This window comes from Dysidea avara, chromosome 1, assembly GCF_963678975.1.
Source record: "Dysidea avara chromosome 1, odDysAvar1.4, whole genome shotgun sequence".
In the NCBI taxonomy this organism is placed as follows: domain Eukaryota; kingdom Metazoa; phylum Porifera; class Demospongiae; order Dictyoceratida; family Dysideidae; genus Dysidea; species Dysidea avara.
In genome coordinates this window covers 17121831-17146274 of record NC_089272.1, presented here as the reverse complement: position 1 = coordinate 17146274, position 24444 = coordinate 17121831, and the positions used below count along the sequence as shown (strand labels likewise).

At 38.9% G+C, this 24444-nt stretch overlaps 1 protein-coding gene across 3 annotated transcripts in view; it reads left to right on the top strand.

The window, feature by feature from the left end:
• LOC136258102 (uncharacterized) overlaps positions 1-24444 on the top strand; it is a 139514-nt gene that overhangs the window by 104785 nt on the left and 10285 nt on the right. For all 3 annotated transcript variants that reach the window (XM_066051413.1, XM_066051407.1, XM_066051420.1), the window contains 3 exons: positions 7025-7080; positions 7131-7238; positions 7309-7652. In XM_066051413.1, coding sequence (XP_065907485.1) covers positions 7025-7080; positions 7131-7238; positions 7309-7652 — 508 coding nt within the window. The remainder of the gene's footprint in view (positions 1-7024; positions 7081-7130; positions 7239-7308; positions 7653-24444) is intronic.

Genomic DNA, 24444 nt, shown 5'->3' with positions numbered 1-24444 from the left:
TACTACCATTAATGAATACATTTGACTGAAGCGATATTATGTTCTTCATCAAGAGTTGCAACACTTCATGCAGGCTTCGACATGGTGAAATACATCTCATTACCTACTGACATGCCACCCATCATAAAATAAATCAAACCACGTCCTCAGAAAATTCACTACCAAATACTTCTATTTCAACAGACTGCCAAGAATTTGGAATCACCTCCCTGTCATTGATTTGGATCTCAGTGTTCTTACTATCAAGAAAAACTACATACCTATGTACCTTTAGAATCACTTCTTATCAAACTTCGACCCTGATATCAAATGTAGTTACTCCTTCTTGTGTCCTTGCATTAATTGTAGCAAGCATCCAAGAACTCCTAACTATGACTGTCTTTAATAGCTATAACAATGTAATTTTGACTTGTACTTAGTAGGGTATATCTAATTAAATAATTACTTATTATGTGTAACTTCTGGCCACTGGTACAGGATACCATTGGATAATCAGTGCTGCTTCAGCAACACTGTAAAGTTTTTAAATAAATAAAGACTGCTCTATTATAGTGTTTCGATCGTTTTAGTGAAAGGATCCAAACAATGCTGCAAAGAATCATTGTGCTGTAAAATCCAACCTGTCCAACCTGTGTATTGCATGATCACTTTTTCAGGCATTTTCTGTGAGTTTTTCCTGTTCCTGCTTTCCATTTCTGTCCCATTACCGTTTTCCATGTTACCCTACTTTTTGTACAGTACTCAGTTGTTGTAGTTGTTTTGTAAACTTTGTCCTCTATTTACTATTATACCCTTGATATTAACCGCTATCTAAGTGGGTTACTACAGCATGGTATGATGCTTTCTTGGCCACATAACACACTACCAGGGTAGTAGACCTGTGTCAACCAGCGTTGAAACCGGGTCGGGTCAACCGGGTCACATTTTCTCCGGGTCATCCGGGTTTGACCCGGTTTACAAATTATCCGGGTCTGACCCGGATTGGATCACGTGAGAAACTAAATTGATCGTTTAACGACGTGGAACCTATAAACGCTAGTCGCGTAGCTCTTTCGTGAGCCACGCCCACTTATCACATTACAAACATACGCTCAGCCACGCCCATTTATTAGTAAGTGCAGTCTGTAGCATGTAACTGTGTCCGTTGCTGTGAGCAAGCTTATGTGGAGCCACGCCCACTAATCGATTATTGTATGAGTTGTATATAGTCTAGGTCTAGTCTTGCAGCAGGATAAGTACTTTGTGAGCCACACCCATTTTATTATATTGGGAAAATGCAATACTAAGTATGTACGAAGCCACACCCAATTGCTGTCTGTAAACTCACAGTATTAACTACGTGGAACCAAACCCACTGACTGATTTTAAATTATAAACTTACCGGCGTAGTTATCACATAACTACTCGTTTACTCAACATGAATCGAACGCTAAAAACGTAGTCTCGCTCGCTCAAGAATACCCGAAACATAGCTCTTATCGCGCGCCTCGGCTTAATTTAATCCGGGTCAATCCGGGTCACATCCGGGTCAGTGGGTCATCCGGGTCAGCAGTAGTGACCCGGTTTCAACGCTGGTGTCAACTATGCCAGCATAGTAAAAAGCATAGTAAGCTGGAGTGCTATTCCAGCATAATGCTAGCATGTGTGACCGGATCTGCGAAAAGGAGTCTTATGGCCTTTCCGAATTCCCAAGTTTGACTAATCATGTATTCACCCTATTTTCTTCATATTGCACCAAATAATAGTGCTATGCTAGGATATTATGTGACCAAATTTGAAACTGGAACCATTTTTACAAGTCAAGTTATGTGCCAAGAGCACATGCAATTTTCTCCAGATCAATTAAGGATTGGAACAACTTACCATCTTCCATCATTGAGAGCAACAATATTGACTCTTTTTCAGCGGAACTGCAAACATTGTATGGAACCCAATAACTGTAATCTTTGTAACTACGTAGCTAAATTCATTTTATGATTGCTTTTTTTTTTTCCTGAGCATATCAGCTGTGCTGTCTGCTCAGTAACAATAATAATAATAATAATAATAATTAGAAGTTTTGCAGATCCAGTCACATATTAGGTAGATAAATTATTTCAAACTTAATATCATTAAAATAGATTGATACTCCCTAATAGAGCAGTCAGTGGAAACTGCAAACTGCAACAGAGTACTCAAATATCTTGTACATAGCTCCTTAAATCAATACTTTCTAATAGAACAAAGTGAAATAGTCTAATAGAACATTCAATGATTAAAATATTACAGGATAATGTTGCTAACCTGCATGGGAGCATAATGCAAGCATAATGGGAAAACTGAAGAGCATACCAAACAGCATAAAAATTTGACTGGGAGAAATTTTGACAAATTAAGCAAAGTGGTTGTCATTTGTCAAATTTTCCCTCATCAAATTCGTGTGACTAGCAATAGTCTGAATTGTCAATATTTTCCTCGTCAATATTTGGCAGTGAGTAAATTTGTCATAATTTCCCCCGTAAAATTAATATGCAATACAGTAATAGATGAAAATTTTGGGAAATTCCTGAAAGAATTATGGACAAAATTTTGGACATATTTGACTCAGGCCTACAGTGTACATGTGAGTTGATGGTGTAGTATAACTGTAACTATTAATAGGCTGTGATGTTGTAATCATGCATGATGTAATAGATATTGTAAGTAAGTGTTAGAACGTATCCTATAATTGTATGGCTATAAAGTCTGTACTGTTATACAATGTTATCAGTCTATAATCAGTCTTCAATAGAGGTAACGGCAACAATAATACATGGTGTCAGAAGTGCAGCTTTAACTTCTTCAAGTCATGGCTAGTCTCAGTCTCCGTACTCCAGCACCATTTAATTTCAGAAAACCTGAAGAGTGGAAGAAATGGAGAAGCCGTTTCGAACAGTATCGCCTTGCTTCCGGACTATCAAAAGAATCAGCCGAACGACAAGTGAGCAGTTTACTGTATTGTATGGGCGAAGATGCAGAGGCAGTATTAGCTACTACTCGCATAACCGACGAAGATAGAGCGGATTACAGCAAAGTGTTAGAGAAGTTCGATGGATATTTCAAAGTACGAAAAAATCTCGTCTTTGAACGTGCTACATTTAACCAAGCACGCCAGCTTTCAGACGAATTGGCTGAGCAGTTCATCACAAGGCTTCATCTGCTAGCTGACAACTGCGAGTTCGGTAATTTACGAGATGAGATGATCCGTGATCGCCTAGTCATTGGAATCCACGACAAACAGCTATCTGAGCGACTACAGATGGAACATGGACTTAACTTGCAACAGGCAGAGATAATGGTTAGACAAAGAGCAGCAGTGCAAGAACAGCAGTATGCTCTGAAACATCCAGGGAACACTAAATTACAGATGGATGCAGTGAGGAAAGGCCACACCTCCACCCACAAACAAATGAAGCCTCCAAAATGGAAACAACCTGCAGCTAGACGGTTGCCTTCAAAGACACAAAGTCTACCTCCAAAGTGCAGAAGATGCGGAAAAGACTCTCACCCCAAACAACAGTGCCCTGCTAGAGATGCTACATGCCACCGATGCAGACGTCAGGGTCACTACAGCAAACAGTGTCTGTCCACGACAATGGCCAGTGTGACCTCAGACATGAAGGAACTATCTACAAGAGACCAGGAGAGTGACAGTGATCATCAAGACTTTGACCTTAACAGTGATGATCTCTACACAGATGTTGTTTACCTGAACACAGTAGGTGATGAGCAAGCACATACCAAAAATGTGCCAGAAAGCTGGAATGTGCAAGTCATGGTGAAAAACAAGAAGGTGTTGTTTAAAGTTGACACTGGTGCAGAAGTTACTGCAATGTCTGAATCAGCATGGAATTCGCTGAGTCATCCAGGCAAACTGAGAAAAGCAAAACAAAGGCTTTGCGGACCAGATCGTAAACCACTAGATGTCCTAGGGACAGTCAGTCTGACATTGACACTCAATGGGAAATCCTGTACTCAGCAGATTTACATCATTCGCAACTTGAGAAGTAACCTACTAGGCTTACCTGCTATCAGACAACTGCAGATGTTACCTCAAATTGATGTCATAGAGAAGACTATTCCAGATCAATTTCCTGACCTATTCACAGGTTTAGGCAACATGAAGGAATGCTACACTATCAGACTGAAACCAGATGCAAAACCCTATGCCCTGTTTACACCCAGACACATACCTATTCCTTTGAGATCTAAAGTTCGAAATGAACTGGACCGAATGGAGAGGTTGGGAGTTATTTCAAAAGTGGAGACACCAACACCCTGGTGTGCAGGCATGGTGGTTGTTCCAAAAAGCTCCGGAGAAGTGAGGATATGTGTAGACTTGAAACCCCTGAATGAAAGCGTTTTAAGAGAAGTTCACCCTCTTCCAAAAGTTGAAACCACCCTAGCTCAGTTATCAGGAGCAAAAGTTTTCTCAAAATTAGACGCAAACAGTGGCTTTTGGCAAATTCCTTTAGACTCAGACTCCCGGCTCCTGACTACATTCCTTACACCATTTGGGAGATTTTGCTTTAATAAATTACCTTTTGGGATCTGCAGCGCACCAGAACATTTCCAGAGACGTATGTGTAACATCCTTGCTGGTCTACCTGGAATTGTTTGCCACATTGATGATGTCTTAATTTTTGGCTGCAACCAGAGAGAACATGACAGTAGACTCAGAGCAGCTCTCCAAGCAATTCAACAAGCTGGACTAACTTTGAACAGTGATAAATGTGTGTTTAACCAAACATGTATATCTTTTTTAGGTCACATCATCAGCAGCGATGGAATTTCTCAGGATCCTCAGAAGACAAGAGCTATTACTCACATGAGTCCACCAACAAATGTCACACAACTTCGACGATTTCTAGGAATGATTAATCAAATGAGCAAATTTTCATCAAACCTAGCTGAACTGTCTCAACTACTTCGAGAGCTTCTTAGTCCTAAGAGAGCATGGATTTGGGGGCAACCACAAGCTGAATCCTTTGAGAAGTTGAAAGCTGAAATTGCTACTCCCAAAGTACTTGCTCACTACGATGTGACAGCTGATACTAAGATCAGTGCAGATGCCTCATCTTATGGATTAGGAGCTGTGCTACTACAGAGGCACAATGGTGAATGGAAGCCCATAGCTTTTGCCTCTCGCTCATTGACTGACACAGAGCGAAGATATGCACAGATCGAAAAGGAGGCACTCGCCATTACTTGGGCTTGTGAGAAATTCTCAGAGTATGTCCTTGGGAAGCAGATTCTACTGGAAACAGACCACAAACCTTTGGTCCCTATACTGGGAAAGAAAAGTTTAGACTCTTTACCACCCAGAGTGTTACGTTTTCGTCTTCGTCTGATGAGATTTGAGTATACCATCAAGCACGTTCCAGGGAAAGAATTGTACACTCCTGATACACTTTCCAGAGCTCCGGTGAATAATCAACTAGATTCTCTTACCAAACTGTCAGCCAGAGACATTGAACTGTTTATTCACACTCTTACTGACCTATTGCCAGCTAGCAAAGATAGACTACAAGTTTACCGACAAGCTCAAGCTAGTGACGATGTTTGTGCCAAGTTGATTGAGTATTGTAAATCAGATTGGCCAACCCACAAGCCAAAAGGAGTTTTGAGCAAATACTGGCAGTTCCGTGGTGAGCTATCATTGTGTGATAATCTGTTGTTGTATGGCACTAGAATAGTTGTACCAGATAAGATGAAACACGAGACACTACAAAAGATACACCAGGGACATCAAGGTATCCAGAGATGCCGACTTCGAGTTAACACTTCCGTTTGGTGGCCTGGGGTATCCCGTGACATGGAAGAATTTGTGAGATCCTGTCCAGAGTGCCAGCAGTCAGCAATACTACCGAGAGAGCCATTGCTTCAATCTCCCCTTCCCAGTCATCCATGAGAAAGAGTGGCATCAGATTTGTTTGAACACAAGAAATCAACTTATTTGCTAGTGGTTGACTACTTTTCAAGATTTGTTGAAATAGAGAAATTAACCTCTACCACTTCTTCAAGTGTAATCACTCACCTCAAAGCCATATTTTCAAGGCATGGTATTCCTGCTACTCTCATTACAGACAATGGACCACAATATTCCTCAGAAGAAATGAATAAGTTTTCCTTAACTTATGGATTTCAACATGTGACCAGTTCTCCTCATTATCACCAGTCAAATGGACAAGCGGAAAGAGCAGTAAGGACTGTTAAGTCTCTTTTGTCAAATTCCCCTGATCCTTATTTAGCTTTACTCAATTATAGAGCAACCCCATTGCCATGGTGTGGACTCAGCCCTGCAGAGCTTTTAATGGGACGAGTTATCAGGACAGATGTTCCTCAACACACTAGAGCTTTTCAGCCAGATTGGCCCTACCTGAAAGAATTCAGAGAAAGGGAGAGGAAGTATAGAGATGATCAGAAACGGAACTACGACAAGCGTTACAGAACAAGATCCTTACCTGACCTTCCTGAGAACACTCCAGTTTGGGTAGACATGCAGAATGGCCAAGTTCAAGGAACTATTGTGTCATCAGCACCAGAACCAAGATCTTACATAGTGACAGTGCCATCTGGAGAAGTTCGTCGAAATCGCTCTCACTTGAGAACCAGGACCTCAGGAAACTCTGAAGCTGTAACAGTCAGTAACAGTACCAGTGTGCCGAGGCAGATACAAACTCGTTCCAAAACTGGCACAGAGATTCGGCCTCCACAACGTTACAAAAACTAGTGTTACAGCTTGGAAGGAGATGTAGTATAACTGTAACTATTAATAGGCTGTGATGTTGTAATCATGCGTGATGTAATAGTTATTGTAAGTAAGTGTTAGAACGTATCCTATAATTGTATGGCTATAAAGTCTGTACTGTTGTACAATGTTATCAGTCTATAATCAGTCTTCAATAGAGGTAACGGCAACAATAATACAGATGGTTCCATTATATTTTGGTTTAAGCTTTAACATGTAGCATCATAATTATAATAAGTATTTTGTACCATGTAGGTTTACTTTTCCACTAATATTTGTGGTATACAACACAATCTCTACTTCAATCATTAGTAAGTTTTGTTTGCTTTTGAGTATGACAAGATTTATTGTTTATTTATAGGCATATGTTTACTATTACCATACATATTTGGAAGAGATAGTTTAATGTGTACTCATCCTAGTTTGATTGTGGCCTATGATAAGGGATCAGTCTTTTGTAATATCCAAGGTACATATGCACACACACAACACACACAATTCCATACAAATACACATGACAAGTTTTGGTTTTGTTGTAGGAGCTGTAGTGAATAGTGGAGCTCTTGTGTGGTGTGGATTTTGGCTATTTCACCTTTTTCACCTATTTCACAGTTTATTGTTCCCATTTGAAGCAAAAAAGTTGATGGAGTCTACGCGTTTTAAGAGATATGCTCACATAATTGAAGTATTGGTGGTGGTGGTCTGTGGATTTACTCCAAGCATAGTAATTATAAATACCACAGGCTATAGATATTCAGGATTTCCAGCAGCATGTTTTAATGACAATCCTGAAGGGCAATTCTATGCATTAATACTGCCGTTGGCTCTTGGATCAACTGTTGGATGCTGTGTACTATTCCTTTCTTTATGTGTTTTGTGTAAGGTAAGACCAGTGTAGCATTTAAGCAAGGTAGTATTGTATGTACATTTCTAGTATGGTTTATGGGCAGATCAAAGGCTGCCGCCAGTGAATCGGCAGTGATACAAATCAGCTGTTAACCAATTTACAAATGGTTGTAACATGGCTAAGTCCCTCTTTTTTGTAACACAGTCTGGCCACTATTTAGTTCAAAGTCATCAAAAGAAAGCATACAATGCACCAACACAGGAAGTCACAATACAATACGACCACTGGGCTGAATCATTATCCATGTACCACGTGCTTGTTAGCCAATAAATCAAGCTAACAAACTTAAGACTACTAGCTACAGTTATATCTCTAAACCACTCAGCAATGAATAACTTCAGCTGTATGTCTAAATTTGAAGCATTACAATGGCTGGACTGTTGACATCGGTACAGTAGCTACACCACGCATTCATGGGAAATGTGCTACCAACGAATAAGCTACTGTGTATACCAACGAGTATACAAACAATCAAGATATTGGCTACTAAGTGAATAAAATCATTCCTTGCATGGGTACAGTACTCAGCAATAGCCGATATTAGCCTAGCATTCTTGCTCCTTCCATGTTACAAATGGATGCCTTTGATCCATGCATGCCCCATACCACAAAACAGGTGTGTTATAATAACTAAAAATTGTTTTTTGTTTGTACATGTGTATTGGTGGCAGGCAGTAGCATTTAGATGGTTTGGACAACCCTTATTTTGAGTGGTAGAAAAAAATCATATCAAATGTTCAGGCTTTCTCTAGCATGCACTACTCTTGAGAATCAAATAGCACCAATGGTCATCTTCAGCAATGACAGCAAATGTTTTGCTTGTGGGAATGATGACGTGATCACTTATGTACATATGCCTGATGACAGTGGTGAGACTGTTTGAAAAATTTGTTCAAGCCAAATTGAAAGGCAATGCTACAGGTGTATGAATTGCTAAGTGGTTGATCTTTCCCAACAGGAATGGTTCTATTGTGAACATTTTGGTGTAGGCAGGAGTCTATTATGCTTTTTAATCTTCCAAATATTCTTTCTTATAATTCTTTTAAAATTTACCTATTATTCCCAAAATTATTTCTGGAAGCAAGCGTATTAGAGTTATACATAAGTGACTGCTATATTAGAATTATAGGTTCGAAGTTGACTGCTCTATTAGAGTATCTCAATCTTTTAAGCTGGTTTTATGCTTGCACTGTTTCAGTGTTGTATAAAAAAGATTATTGCATCACACTACAAGTAAAACTTATAATTTTTGCACTAATTATTTTTAGAAATCATCCGATTATTCTGGAATATTCCCCAATTCTTTCCACTATCCCTATTATTCCTGAATGTAATAATATATACTGTTTACACTGTGGCAATGTAAGTTACTTATTGCTCCAAATAGCTACATTTCTAAGTTACTTTCAACTAGCCAAGTACATGCCATCCAAATACAACTTCAAAGTACATGCTTTTTGAATGATTGGTGCATGCATGTACTGCAACACATTTATGCATGTCAACCTCATGTACACACAATGCACACATGAGTGAGCATTATTATTATTTATCTGTTGAATTTACACTGAATGTTAGCACTGCTGGTTTGCCCAGAAAATAAGGAGAATTACAAATCCCAAGTTAACTATCTAAGTACAATAAAATTCTGCGAGTGATGTACGTACATAAATAGGTCAGAGTCAGAGGTCTTGATAATGTTGAATGACAAGGCCACAAGGTGTTTCATTCCTAGAAAAATAGATACTTTGATATGATCCAGTGCATGTCCAGTGCATGAATACAGTGTAATGGATGATATGACCTAATTGTTCTCATTGTTGGTAAATATTATATTGGGATGGAGATTGCAAGTTGGTGATACAGTGCCTTGTGTAGAATTTGAAGCTTGGATATCTTACAAATCTCAAGAGATGGCTGGGACAATTGTTACCAAAACTGAGCTAAAGCTACTGTTATACAGTAGCCGGTATAAATCCCATTGAGCTGTATGGCACTATACCTTGAATGCCTGTATTGTAGTATGGGTCGCACACAGCCAATGCATATTATGCAGTTTCACCATTGCAAGATATGCAGATTTAGTAAATTCTTTAACTTCTCTTAAACAATTACTGAGGTTGCATTTCAAACAATAACAACTTTCGCTGCCTTTGCATATAACTATGGTGGATATTGTGTATGTGCAGTTACCAGGAAAAAGATGTGTTAATCAAGATGCCTAGATATGAGTATAGAGGTTTCCAACCAAATTAAAGTTTGCATTCCTTAAATTGTTTGGCATGGCATATATTGTGCAAATATTTTAGTGTCATTTTAGTGCAAACCCCACCTCAATGGTTCCTATCAAGAGATAAAGGCAAAAGAAGTTGGAAAGTGGTAATTTTTGTTTACAACTTTTTTAGGGGATTTCTGTACATTGTCTAAAAATACTGCATGTTCTGTGCAATACTAATTATACACAGGTATCCCACAGATAATTAGCTAGTTATGTTGTATAATAAAGTGAACTTTAGCACATGACAGGTCACAGTTACCAATTACTATGCAAAACATGATAATCAGATTGATGAATATATGCGACCCAGTCTGACAAAACCGGGATTATCGCCTATTTAAAAGTATCGAGAAATGCCGGCTTTAAGTATTTGTGACTGGATTTTGGAAAAACGATCCAAATCGCACATTAGAAGTTTCGAGATAAACGGTTTTAAAGAATTGAAGCCAGCATAACTCTCCAAGGATAGCAAGCACGAGTATGAAATTTACACAAAAGATGCATCAATCTGTTACCTTTCAAGCCACTTCCAGTACCTGTAGCTGCTTGTACAGTTTCCCACCAAATAAGATAGAAAATCTGAGCAGTTTGACGAGCGAAGTAGTATCACGAGTGCTCACAAAGGGGTGGAGGCTGGGGGGTGGCGTGGAGGCTGGGGGGTGGCGTGGAGGCTGGGGGGTGGCGTGGAGGCTGGGGGGTGGCGTGGAGGCTGGGGGGTGGCGTGGAGGCTGGGGGGTGGCGTGGAGGCTGGGGGGTGGCGGGGAGGGCAAAAGATAGGCCTCAAAATGGAGGCAGACCACGATTGGAGTCCAGACACGAGATTACAGGGCTGTGCTGGCTCCTTAGTGGCTGATATGTAGCAAAATCTACAGAGAACACGCCTGGCCAACATTATAAGGCTGTTCACCAGTAAACCACTGATTCTTGCCAAGCCAGGTCCTTCACAAGGCCTGAAACCGCCATTTGGGCACTCCACACCACCCAGAAAAGACGTCTATTAAAACCAGCCTCGTGTAGTTTGAGTAGTGCTGAGGGTCAAAACTTGTAGTACGATAGTGTAGCTATCCACTGGTGGTGTTAGTTTGATTTTGCCTGATGTGCGATTTGGTTCGGTTCTGTAAAATCTGGTCACATTTAGTATGTTGTAGCTCGCCAATGGTTAAAGCTATGTGTACCAAATTTTCACACATTTTACACCAATTCCTTACCTTCCAGAGCATTCACTATGCAAGTAGCCAACAACTAAGTTTCCTGCCATTTGAGATACTTTTAAACCGAGGTTGACTGTATTGGGCGAGCTGCAAATTGGGTGGGAGGTGAGTCCCTGGAAGGCGGGCAAGATGGTGTTCAAAAATTGAAAAGGAAGGCCAAGGGATGAATTAGGCCAAGGTTTGAGCCATTGAGGTCTCAAAACTGGCTAAAATGAAAGGAAATTCACAGCAGAGATACTTATTCAACACCAAAGAGCTGTACAGCCACATACAGTCATTCCCAGGTTGACCAGAGCTCCATTAAGGCCCCACACTACACGTACGGATCGCCACTGGCCTTGGGAAAAGCAACCAGCAAAACCAGACCACTCAAGTCTAGCTGATTTTAAATGTGGAATTAGATAGTTTATTCATGTAGCTGTGTGTGTGAAAAATCGAATCTGCTGACATGGGAAATAAGACCGGTTTTCTCAGACTGGGTCACATATGATCATTGATGGTAAATATTATAGTAAGGTAGGGCATTTTAAAGATAATACTTCACTTTATTTGCCACAATAAAAGTGCAGAGGATGGTAATTATTTCATAATATGTGACTGGATTTTGGAAAAACAATTCAAATCGCACATTAGAAATTGCGAGATAAACGATTTTAAAGAATTCAAGTCAGCATATTAAGTTGCCTAGGATAGTAAGCACGCTTATGAAATTTACACAAAAGCTGCACCAATCTACAGTAGTACCTTTCAGACAACTTCCAGTACTTGTAGCTGCTTGTAGAGTTTCCCGCCAAATAAGATAGAAAATCTGAACAGTTGGACAAGCGAAGTAGTATCACGAGTGCTCCCAAAGGGGTGGAGGGTGGCAGGGTGGGAAAGAAATAGACTTCAAAATGGAAGCATACCACGATTGGAGTCCAGACACGAGATTACAAGGCTGTGCTGGCTCCTTAGTGGCTGATATGTAGCAAAATCAACACAAAAAAAATCTGGCCAACATTACGAGGCTGTCCACCAGTAACCAGTGATTCTTGCCAAGCCAGGTCCTTCACAAGACTGGAAACCACCATTCGAACTCTACACATCACTCAGAATAGACGTCTGTTGAAACCAGCCTCAAGTAGTTTAAGTAGTAGTGAGGGTCAAAACTATTAGTACGATAGTGTAGCTTTCCACTGGAGATGTTAGTTTGATTTTGCCTGATGTGCGATTTGGATTGGTTTTGTAAAATCTGGTCACATATGATTACATCAGTACAGGGGGTATTCAGGATTTTTCCAAGGTGGTTTTCAGACTTGTTATTACATATTAATGTATAGATGCAGGGGTCTGGGGGGACAGTCCCAAGCTTTTCAAACATACTTTCTGTAACAACTTTAAACAGGCTTTAGGACCAGGTGTCCTACAGACCTTCAGCACTTGTGCTGTAAAGCCTAAATAAATAAATAAAAAATAATTTTAAAAAGCCGCTGACAGATTTTGAAGATTAAAATGCTTCAACATTTAATAGATTCATGTTCTGTAGATCTTAGTTCCCTTTAAGTCCAAATTAAGTGTCAATTAAAGTCAGGTGTTGGAGTGATCTACATATCCGGCTTCTCCAATTATCAAAAAGGAGTCAAATTTTAGCTACTAAATTCTTCAAACTACCCTTACATTTATTGCTATTCTTTAATATATGAATTGTTCTATTAGAGTAGATTTGACTGCTCTATTAGAATCAGGACACACGGTAGTGTGTCGTGTGGCCCAAGAAGCTGGCATGCCACACCATGAGTATAATGACAAGAAGAAAGAAAATGTGATTTTCACACCTTTGTAACTCTGTGATCCTTCATCCGATTGGAACCAATTTTGCTGCAGTGGTGCCCGCCAGGTAGGCCACCCCACATACCAAATTTGAAGAAATTCGCCATAGCCACTTCAGAGATATGAGTGGCCAAAATTTCGTTTTCATTTCTTCGTTACTTTTTTTTCTTATTCTTCATCTTTTCGCACACTTTGAAAAATTGCTATAAACGCAAATGCATAATCAAACCACCTTGAAATTTGGCACACATAAAGGCAGTCCAAAGGCAAATTCTAGTATCAAATTTGGTGCAAATTCAATGAATGGTTCAAGAGTTATGACCGATAATTAACATAAAATTGTCACGCCTACAGGGTAAATTGCTTCATGGAATGAGTTGAAAATCGGTTTGTGGATAGATCAACCATTGTAGGAGTGCCTTTGGGTGGTTTGAAAACAATCGAAATTAAGATCATGGAGATATGATACGAAACCGAAGGTGAGTAACAATTGCACAATCGAGATTCGTGAATAAAAGCAATGAGCTGTAAATCGGAATGTGGCTGGAATAGTAATCATAGAAAGTCCTTGCAGAAGAATCAGATTACAAACCATTGAGTTATGATTCGAAAGCCAACTACATGTAGCAAATGCAAGATCGAGATACTATAATAGAACAGTCACCCTAATAGAGCACTCGGTAAGTTTATGACTTACTCCATTATAGAATTTCTATTACATAGCAAGTTATTCTGTAGAGAGTTCAGCTGCAAACAGTTAATTTTATAGACAGTTCAGCTACAAGCCAAGTCACCCTGTAGAGAGTTCAGCTACAAATGTATCGCTGTAAAGATTCAGAACATTACAAGTCACACTGAAGAGAGTTCAGCTATAAACAATTCATGCACCCTGTAGAGAGTTCAGCTACAAACAAGTTGCTCTCTACAGAAATCAGCTACAAACAAGTCACCGTGTAGAGAATTCAGCAACCAAAAACCACCCTGTAAAGAATTCAGCTATACAAACAATTTACTCCATAGAGAGATAGCTAGAAACAAGAGAGAGTTCACAGCTAGAAGAGGTCACCTTGTACAGAGTTCAGCTATAAACAAATCACCCTGCAGTGAGTTCAGCTACAAACAAATCACCCTGTAGAGAGTTCAGCTAGAAATTATTCACTCTGTAGAGAGATCAGCTAGAAGAAGTTACCTTGTAGGGAGTTCAGCTATACAAGAAACTACCCTGTAGATAGTTCAGCTACAAACAAATCACCGTGTAGAGATTTTGACTACAAACAAATCACTTCATAGAGAGTTCAGCTACAATCAAATCACCCTGTAGAGATTTCAGCTACAACCAAATCACCCTGTAGAGAGAAACAAGTTACAGAGATCAACTAAAAGAAGTCACCTTGTAGAGAGTTCAGCTACAAATAATAAACCACCCTGTAGAGAGTTCAGCTACAATGAAACTATCCTGTACAGAGTTCTGCTAGAAAAAAAGTCACCCTATAGAGAGATCAGCTAGAAACAAGTCACCCTGTAGAGAGCTCAGCTACAAACAGATCACCATGTAGAGAGTTCAAGTAGAAACAAGTCATGCTGTTGAGAGATCAGCTAGAAGAAGTCATTTTGTAAATACTTCAGCTACAAAAATCTACCCTGTGGAGAGTTCAGCTATAAACAGATCACCCTGGAGAGGAAACAAACTACAAACAAGTCACCCTATAGAGAGATCAGCTAGAAGAAGTCACCTTGTAATGAGTTCAGACACAAAAAAGCTACCCTTTAAAGAGTTCAGCTACTAACAAATCACACCCTGCAGAGGGTTCAGCTTCAAAAATCACCCTGTAGAGAGTTCAGCTACAAAAAAGTAACCCTGTAGAGAGTTTGGATACAAACAAATCACCGAGCAGGGATCTCAACTACAAACAAATCACCTTGTATAGAGTTCAGCTACAAACCGTAAGGAAGTTCAGCTACAACCAAATCACCTTGTAGAGAGATTAGCTAGAAACAAGTTGCAGAGATCAGCTATAAGATGTCACCTTGTAGAGAGCTCAGTTACAAATAAACCACCCTGTAGAGAGTTCAGCTACAAAGGAACCATCCTGTACAGGGTTCAGCTAGAAACAAGTCACCCTATAGAGGGATCAACTATAAACAAGTCATCCTGTAGAAAACTCAGCTCCAAATAGATAGAGTTCAGCTACGAAAAGATCACCCTGTAGAGAGTTCAGCTATGAAAAGATCACTCTAGAAAGAATTCAGCTTGAAACAAATCACCCAGTAGAGAGAGCAGCTGGAAACAAGTAACCCTGTAGAGAGATTAGCTAGAAGAAGTCACCTTGTAGAGAGTTCAGTTACAATCAACTCATCCTGTAGAGAGTTCATTAAATTTTATTTAAAAATCACCCTGTATGCTGCAAACAAATCACCCTGTAGAGAATTCAGCTACAAACATATCACCCTGTAGAGAGTTCAGCTACAACAAACACTGTACAGCTTGAAATTATACATAATGTAGGGAGTTCAGCTACAAGCAGATCACCCTGTAGATAGTCAAGTTACCCTGTAGAGAGATCAGCTACAAACAAATCACCCTGTAAAGAGTTCAGCAGCAAAAAACAGATCACCCTATGGAGGGTTCAGCTAGATACAAGTCATCCAGCAGAGAGATCAGCTAGAAGAAGTCACCTTGTAGAGAGTTCAACTCCAAAGAACCCACTCTGTAAAGTGTTCAGCTACAAAAAAGTTACCCTATATAGAGATTAGCTAGAAAGAAGCCTGTACAAAGCTCAGCTACGATCAAATTACCTTGCAGAGAGTTCAGCTACAAACAAACCACCTTATAGAGAGATGAGCTAGAAACAAGTCACCTTGTAGAGAGTTCAGCTACAATCAGCTACATTTCAAGTCACCCAGTAGAGAGATCAGCTGCAAAGAAATTATCCTGTGGAGAATAATTGGCATGTAATAAATATATGTATATAATTTGTATAATTACTAATAAAATCAAAAATAGTTGAAGTATTAAAAATCTTCTTTAAGTTCTTTTCTTCTTCCTGTGGTAAAGAGTAAAACAGACAGGTTAAAAAGCCCCAAAGCCAGCCTTTGCAGTATACAAATACAATAAGAAGTGATATCTAATCAAAAACAACCAAGCTGTAAAAAAATGGTGCGGCCCCTAAAAAGGCCATGGTGAAAAAAGATGTGAAATCCAAGGTGGCAGCCAAGAAATGACTGCAATGGTAGGTTAATGGTAAAAATTTTAATAAAGACAATTCAGGTGAATTTGGCGCTGCTTGGTCTTGGCACCAAATTCACCTGAATTGTTGTTATTAAAATTTTATCAATAACCTACCATCACAGCTAGGCTTGAGTCTATTATGCTCCAAAATTTGTCTATTATGCTTTTTGGCATTTCCCCAATTTTCTGCCTATTATGCTTGTTTTTATGCTTTTCAGAAATGCATTATGCTTTTATTTTGTGTCTTTTCTTTGTGCAGAGAAGTTCTTCATGTGACAGGAGAAGTGTAACTTTAACTACAGCATACAAATAATAACGATAGCTTGAAATTGGGATGTATTCCAGAGTTAGTAGGCATATTAAGGCAGAGGTCAGGGAATATCTATAGTCCCTCAGAAGCTATAGAGGTTTTTCGTCTATATCTTTGTAGTTTTGTATGTAAATAATTATGTATAAACATTATGCATGCTTTCTGATTGATCTTCCGAGTTGTAGCAATTGATATTAAAAGGACAGCAACTGTTCAGTATAATATATGAGTTACTTGCATTTCCAGCACCATGCCAAAAACATATTAGCCTACTGGGATAAACACTTAATATTTTTCATTCTCTTTGTTGCATGTGCTATTCTATTAGAGTGTTTGACTGTTCTATTAGTAGCGATTTCCAACCTACCAATTTTTCACACATATTTTTGCTACTTAAATTATACACCTTTAGTAAATGTTTCACAAGCTGCCGTTCCAGTAAATGGTAGCCAATGCTTCGTACTTTGTAATGCACTTTACTGGATTAAAATCCATGCGGTATTTATTGAAATACAGCAAATCAAAGTTTGAGAAATAAAAATCCCCATAGGGAGCCCATACAAATAATTGCGTACGTAATTCTAATTGGAAGAATGTGGCACCTGTGATAGCCGAAGTTTCCGAGTGTTTCCGCGTGAATCTGCTGCTGATGAGGACGAAGAAAGTGGTTCTGGGCAAACCGTATACGCTGATTTCGATTTTGCCATGTGTTTTTTGATTGGAGGACGATTGATGTTGGATTACGATGGAAATATGGCCCTTTTAAAGGTAAATCGCCATCTAGCACTACTCAGAATTCAGCATTACAATCACCCTGGGCTTCAAGGCATCCCCCTGCATCTATGCAAGTATAGTTTGAAGGTGAGCAGTTTGTTGTCTTGTGCGGAATTGCAAAATAAGGTTCAAGGTTGAGCATAATCTTTTCAAAAGTGGAGACTGGCATGTGATACCAACCTTACATGGCTTCACACTTACCTGTTGTTATATTCTGGTGTATTTACTGCTGTTTTGATCCATTTTATAGCAGCTTCAGTAATTGTAATTTTGATCAGAAACTATTTATAATTTCTCTTTGTAGTACAGTGATGTCATTGTGTTATATAATAATTATCATCCTTAGTGTGTACAATGTGACAAATAAAGCTGAGTAGTGTCCAAAGAAATCTATTTTAAAAATAATGTTGCTCTTACATTGTGTTATCTGATTGTCATGTTTCCGAAGTATGTGTTAATTGTGACTTGTGATGCCAGTACTTGCCATGTTATAAAATATTACTGATTTTTCTAGTTAGTTATCCCTGAAAATGCATTAGGTACCAGTGTATACTTAGTATTACACAGTACACACAGTTTTCTCTGTGAATCACTTGCTTTATTCATGTAATATTCTGAGTGGTCAGTCTACAAAGAAGTGGTCACTTTTGAGAGGTTTTACTTAGGTCATATGCTGTTCTTCATAAAATAGATATGTGGTGAAAATTTTATGTCGTTATTAGTTTCCTATCTAGATTTATGATACTCTGAATATTGTGTTTGGTGCCATGCAATATACATAGAAAGCACTGAAAATGCTGTACACAAAAATCATCACACTGTCAACTTCTTTTCCTTTTATCTTTTGATAGGAACCACTGATTGAGGTGGGATTTACACTAAAATGACCCTGAAAAAATGCACAATATTTGTCATACCAATGAATGTATGGAATGTTAATTATTTAATTTAGTTGGAAATCTCTACTATTAGAGAATCTCGATCTTTTTGAAACATTTTATAGTTTGATATTAACCCCAGTCTCACTGCAGACCTGCAGGGACTTCATTATTTTCAATGTCTAGATATTCACTAGTTGTACTGACTCAACACTAACTTTATTATCATCAGAGCTTCTATTTTCTTCCAATCGAGCTTCCAATAATCATAATCATCATATCACATTTTATTCAAAATCAGATGATGATGCTTATAATATACCAAATTCAATGATTGAAGCTTAGTTAAACTGCTTTGCCATGAACAACATATCTGGAAATCGCTTGTAATTTCCAACTATATAGGTGTCTTGAAAATGAATTCCTGAAAGCACATTGTCACCATCCACAGTGACTTCAATTACTGCACCTATGATGCAAAAACAGTTAATAAATTTCACCAAGTTAATCAAATTGTACATTTACAAGCCTGGCACCCTTTTCAACTCTTGCACTGCAGCTTCTAAATTTTTGCTTCTATCTGTCGCTGCTTGTGAACGATTGGCTAAATTATGTATATCCTTCAGTAGCACCACGTGACCACTCTTTGCTGATACATGATGTTGCACCAATTTCTTGTTTGCTTTTAGTTCTACTACCATGGTGATTGCTTCATCTTGCAAGGTGACACCTAGTCACCTCTGCTGGGGATAATGATCAAATAGTTTCTACAACATTAGAAAACACAATTATGATGAAACAGGAGCCTAGAGCATCCTAAAAGTAAATATAATCACCTTTAAAATGCTGCATTGAAGCTATTATTTATAATATAGTGTCAACCTAAAACTTCTCCTTTGTGTTGGTGCTACGTGACAGGATTTTGGAAACTGGTACATATCACACATTATGTGATATTCACATGCAGCCACTGTTCCCAGCACTTGCAGCTGCTTGTATTATAGCTTCCCACCAAGTAAGATAAAGATTTGATGAGTTGGATGAGCAAAGTAGTTTTACAAGTGCTTAAAAAGGGTTAGAGGGTGGTTGAGCAGGCAACAGATACACTTCAAATATGGGGAACGTGACTGAAGTTAATTCAGACACAAGACTACAGGGTTTTGCTTGCTTCTTAATAGCTAATGTCCAGCAGAATCAACACAGATATATTTGGCCTATAATGTAACTGCATGCCCATCAAATAGTGCAATAGTGATTCAGGTCAAGTAAGGTCCTTATTAAGACTAGAAATTACTGTTTGATCTTGCCATAACACCCAGAAATGATGGCTCTTGTATGGCTGGAATGATACTAAGGCTTAAAATCAGTGTATCTATCCAGTGGTGGAGTTAGTTTGATTTTGTTTGACATGTGATACTAAGGCTTGGATAGATTTGTAAAGTTAGGTCACACATGCATGCATACATACAATATATGTGACTCAGTCTGGCAAAACAGGTCTTATTGCCCACAAAAGCAGGTTGATTTTTTGTCACAAACTCAATACTACATGAACACATTATCAGATATCACTGTCACAACCAGCCTGGGCTAACTGCTCTGCTTCTGCTGGCTGCTTTTTTCAAAGCCCAGTGGCATGCTGTACGAGCAGTCTTGGGCCGTAATGGAGCTCTGGCCAACAAGGAGATGGCTGTGTGCTGCTGTGCAACTCCATGGTGTTGGATGAAGACTAGCACTGTTCATGTCACGAAGGACAAGACAAAAGTTCACTGTTCATAGACTGATATCTTATTGTCAGGACAAAATTAATATCAATGTACAGCCTTTTATACACATAATTCACGTGAGCATTATAATTATATAAATTCAATACAATGACACAATCAAAATACACGTCCAGCTTGAATATTATTATGTCAATTAAAAATGGTTGATAATCACTTCAATACTCCCGGGGGAAGCAAAATAGAACAGTGCTGCATTCGTCATTCAGATAGTCATATATGGCACGTTGAGCTCTCAATGATGCTTTCCTACGTCTTTTACCATTCCCATCATCACTTCTGTTAAGATCATCTTCAACAACTCTCTCCTTAGTGTCTTTTTTCCTTCTTGGATAAGCATCAGTTATCTCTGGTGAGTCCTTATTAGTACAGCTTTCAGACAATGAGGAAGTCAGCAACTCCAATGGATACAAATGATTAATTGGTCTGGAAATAACAGATTGTCCTAATTGTATCTCAGCTGATCTAATTCTTGAATCTCTGCTGGGTATTAATCGTAGAATTTTTCCAAGTTTCCAAACACTTCTTGGTACATTTCCATCCTTCACAATAACTGTATTTCCAACCTTAGGTTCACACCTCAGAGATTGTGATCGAGAAAGTTTATGTTCCAAAGGAAGTCTTTTTCTAAGGCTCAATAAATATTCTTCTTGCCACACTTTCCAAAATAAGTCAAGACGCTTCTGTCTTTTCTTCCAAAGTTCAATCAATTTTGTGGCAGAATCCACACTAGGTAGAAAGTCCTCATCTTCTTGATAATCAACATCACCTGTATTACGAAGACCAAGCTTCTGATTGGTCACCAAGAAATGTGAAGGAGTGAGTGTAAAACCCGAAGCTATGTCTTCATAAACATAAGTAAGTGGTCTTGAATTAAGAACAGCTTCAATCTCGGTCATTAACGTGATCAGTTGATCCAACGAAAAATGTTGTTGGCCCATAAATTTTCTTAAACACCTTTTGACCAAACCGACCAACCTCTCACAGTATCCCCCCTGCCAAGGAGCAAGAGCAGTAGTGAAGCTCCACTTAATACCTTCCACAGACATGTAGTCCAACACTGCCTTATCATTAAATGTTCTTCTCCAAAGTTGATTCACAACTGTAGCTCACGAGCTTAAACTGCGAAGCATTGTCCAATATCACCAAATCTGGCTTTCCTCTTCATGAAACAAATCTTCTAAAACAGCCAAGAAACTGAATAGCTGTTAGATCTAACACCCATTCCAAATGTATGGCTCTTACAGTAAGACATGTAAATAGACAAATCCATGTTTTTCTCAATTCAGACTCATGCCTCACATAAATCGGTCCCATGTAATCCAGACCAACAAACTGAAAGGGAGAGGAGCGTGAAACTCTCTCCGTTGGCCAAGGAGGCATAGACAGTAGCTGAAAGGAAGGTCCCTCTTGCTTCCGGCACACTACACACTTAGACAAAACACTCTTTACCTCAACTCTCCCTTGAGGGATCCAATATTCTTCACGTATCTGTGCCAATGTGTGGGCCACGCCTGCATGAATCAATCGCAAATGCACTTCAGTTATCAGTAGCTTCATCAAGTGTTCTCGTCAGGGAAGTAATTTTGGATATTTGGCATCTTTTGTTATGTCTGCATTAAGAAATTTTCCATGACATCTTAATAATCTAAATTCATCCACCTTAAGACTAAGTTGTTGTATCAAACAATAAGATGACTTCCCTCTAATAGCCAATAAAACATCCCGAAATCTGTACTGTTGAACACTGTACACCCATAATAACATTGCTAACTTAACATCCACTGAATGTACTGATTGTGCATCAGATAATGAGTTGAACACTTTGCCCATTAAGATGTGTTTCCTTGAAATCATTTCTTTGTGGGAAGTAGACAAAACATCCCACACCTTTCTCTTAACAAACTTCAAACAATAGCAAGTTATTCTGAGAAGCTTTCTCAGCGAGGAGTAATGTGCTTCATCTATTTGACATACTGGCTGTTTCTGAATCTCCTCATGATGCACTACAGAAGATACCTCATATAACACTTTAGGCATTTTAACTTCTGATTGCTCCTCCATTGTAACACTTTGTGGAGGATTCCACTTTGGCCAATTATCTTGTAAAGATGTAAGCCACTCAGGGCCATTCCACCAAAGCTTCAACTGCTGGAGTTCACTAGCTGTCAGTCCCCTAGTGGGTAGATCAGCTGGGTTCTGAGCTGATGGCACATAACAAAATAAATCGTCTTGCTTCTGTATTTCCTTAACTCTATTCTCCACAAACAGAGAAAGTGGTTTATCAGTCCTCAGCCAAAACAAAACGCAAGTAGAATCTTTCCAAATAGTATATGGAATATGTAACTCTTTAACCACAAAGTTAGCAGCTCTCATACCAATAATCACAGCCAACAACTCTAAGCATGGTAGTGTAATTTCTTTCTTGGAATTTCCTTTTCCTGATTCGACTGGTACCAATTCATCTTCAAGAAAATAAGACTAACTCGAACAAAATCCTGATACTGTATACAAAGGTAAACAGCTGTAGGATGAGCCTTCTTGGATGCATCACAAAACACCACAAGCTCACAACAAATGGAATCCTTGATACTGCCAACAAAACATGGTATCTTCAATGTGGAGAGTGATCTCAATTTGTGTACAATACCTCTCCATCTCTGGGGCAATGTCTCTGACAATGGCCATCCCATGTCATATCTTCCTTCCATAACTCTTGAATGAATATCTTACCATGAAATGTCACAGGAGTGACTAGGCCCAACGGATCAAAGATTCCAGCAATAACTTTGAGTACTTCTCGTTTTGTAGTTACTATCCATTGCTCATTAAGATCAACATCTCTGATCTGTAAAATATCATCTCGACGATTCCAAAGAATTCCAAAGGCTCTTACCACATTACCTACGGTTTGCTCTGAGTCAGGCAACAAATTCATAAATTCTGAAGAGTTTTACATCCATTCTCTTAGATTCGTAGATGCTTTCTGAAAAATTCTCTTTGATTCAAAATAAATCTTGTGTGCCTGTTCAACTGAATTAGCACCTAACATCACGTTATCGACATAAATGTTGTTATTGATCAATTGAGCAACTGCACCTCCAAACTGTTTAAGATGGAACTTAATTGTTCCTGCTAACAAGAAAGGACTGCAAACAATTCCAAACGGCACACGACAAAATCTGTACATATCAAGGCTACCATCACTTACTGAAGTATCACTTAGCTCCTTAAACCAAAGAAATCTTGTAACATCATGGTCTAATTCTTGAATACCAACCTGCAAGAACGCTTTCTCAATATCCACAAGCATCAGTATCAGATAAAGTCTCAGCCGAAACAGGATACCACATAAATCTGGTAAAAGTCCTGGTCCACGATAAAGACATTCATTGAGACTCTTAACCCCCTTCTTAGCCTTCACTGATGCATCGTATACAACTCGCAATCTTGTTGTGTTCTTTGTAGGCGTCAGAATTGGATGATATGACAGGAGGTTCACTAGTAGGGAGAGTAGCAAAAACTACATGAGGTGTTTACCTGTACACGAAGCAAACTACTGCTTTATCAAAATTTGCACTTTGAATTTGCAATTTGCACTTTGGTAGCCCAAAATGACAACCAGCTAGGCACCGGCCTATTATGCCCGAAATTTTACCTATTATGCTTTTGAGCATTGCTCAAAAATTTAGCCTATTATGCTCAAAATTATGCTTTCAAAATCAAGATTATGCTCTAGAAGTGACTGTTTTATTAGAGTATATCAGCCTTTCCTGACTGCTCTATTAGAGTATCTCGATCTTATTTCTGCAAAGTGAGAATGACCAACAAAGAAACGGTTTAAACATGTTTTCGATTATAAAATGCACTAATAATACCATTGGCAGTGAATATTTGCTTTCTTTCAGACGCGCGTATTGCACATTAATTAATTTTTCAAACATCGTCCCTATTATGCTGGCATTATGCTTGATGCTTTTGGTCACCTATTATGCTTTAAATTATGCCGGCATAATCGGCCGGTGCCTACAACCAGCCTGCACCTAGCTAGTGGTGGATGGGAAACACACTTAGCTAGGTAGGTCTATTTGGAGGCCTATGATTTATGCACCTATCAAGTATCAATATTACGTCCCACTACACCCCCCAGGGAGTATGTGGGGGATTTGATCAATTTGACCTTAAAAGTTGCCCCACTCGTGGGAAATTTGACTGCTCAAAATTAGAACTGGGTGATACTAGGATTTTTGATTCGATCTGATATTCAATACTTTCTTGCTAAGTATTGATGCGGTACGAATGTGGCTCAAAATTGCTGAAATGAAGGTATATTGGTATGCAACAACTTTTTTGCTAGCCATAAGTACAAACAGTACTTTAGGTAGCTTAATCAAGCAGTAAAGTGCAATCTAAAGATGTTCAACATAGCTGTCACTTGTCATTACATCTTACTAATTGATCATGTGAGCCAGTATCGGGATCAAGTATCAATACT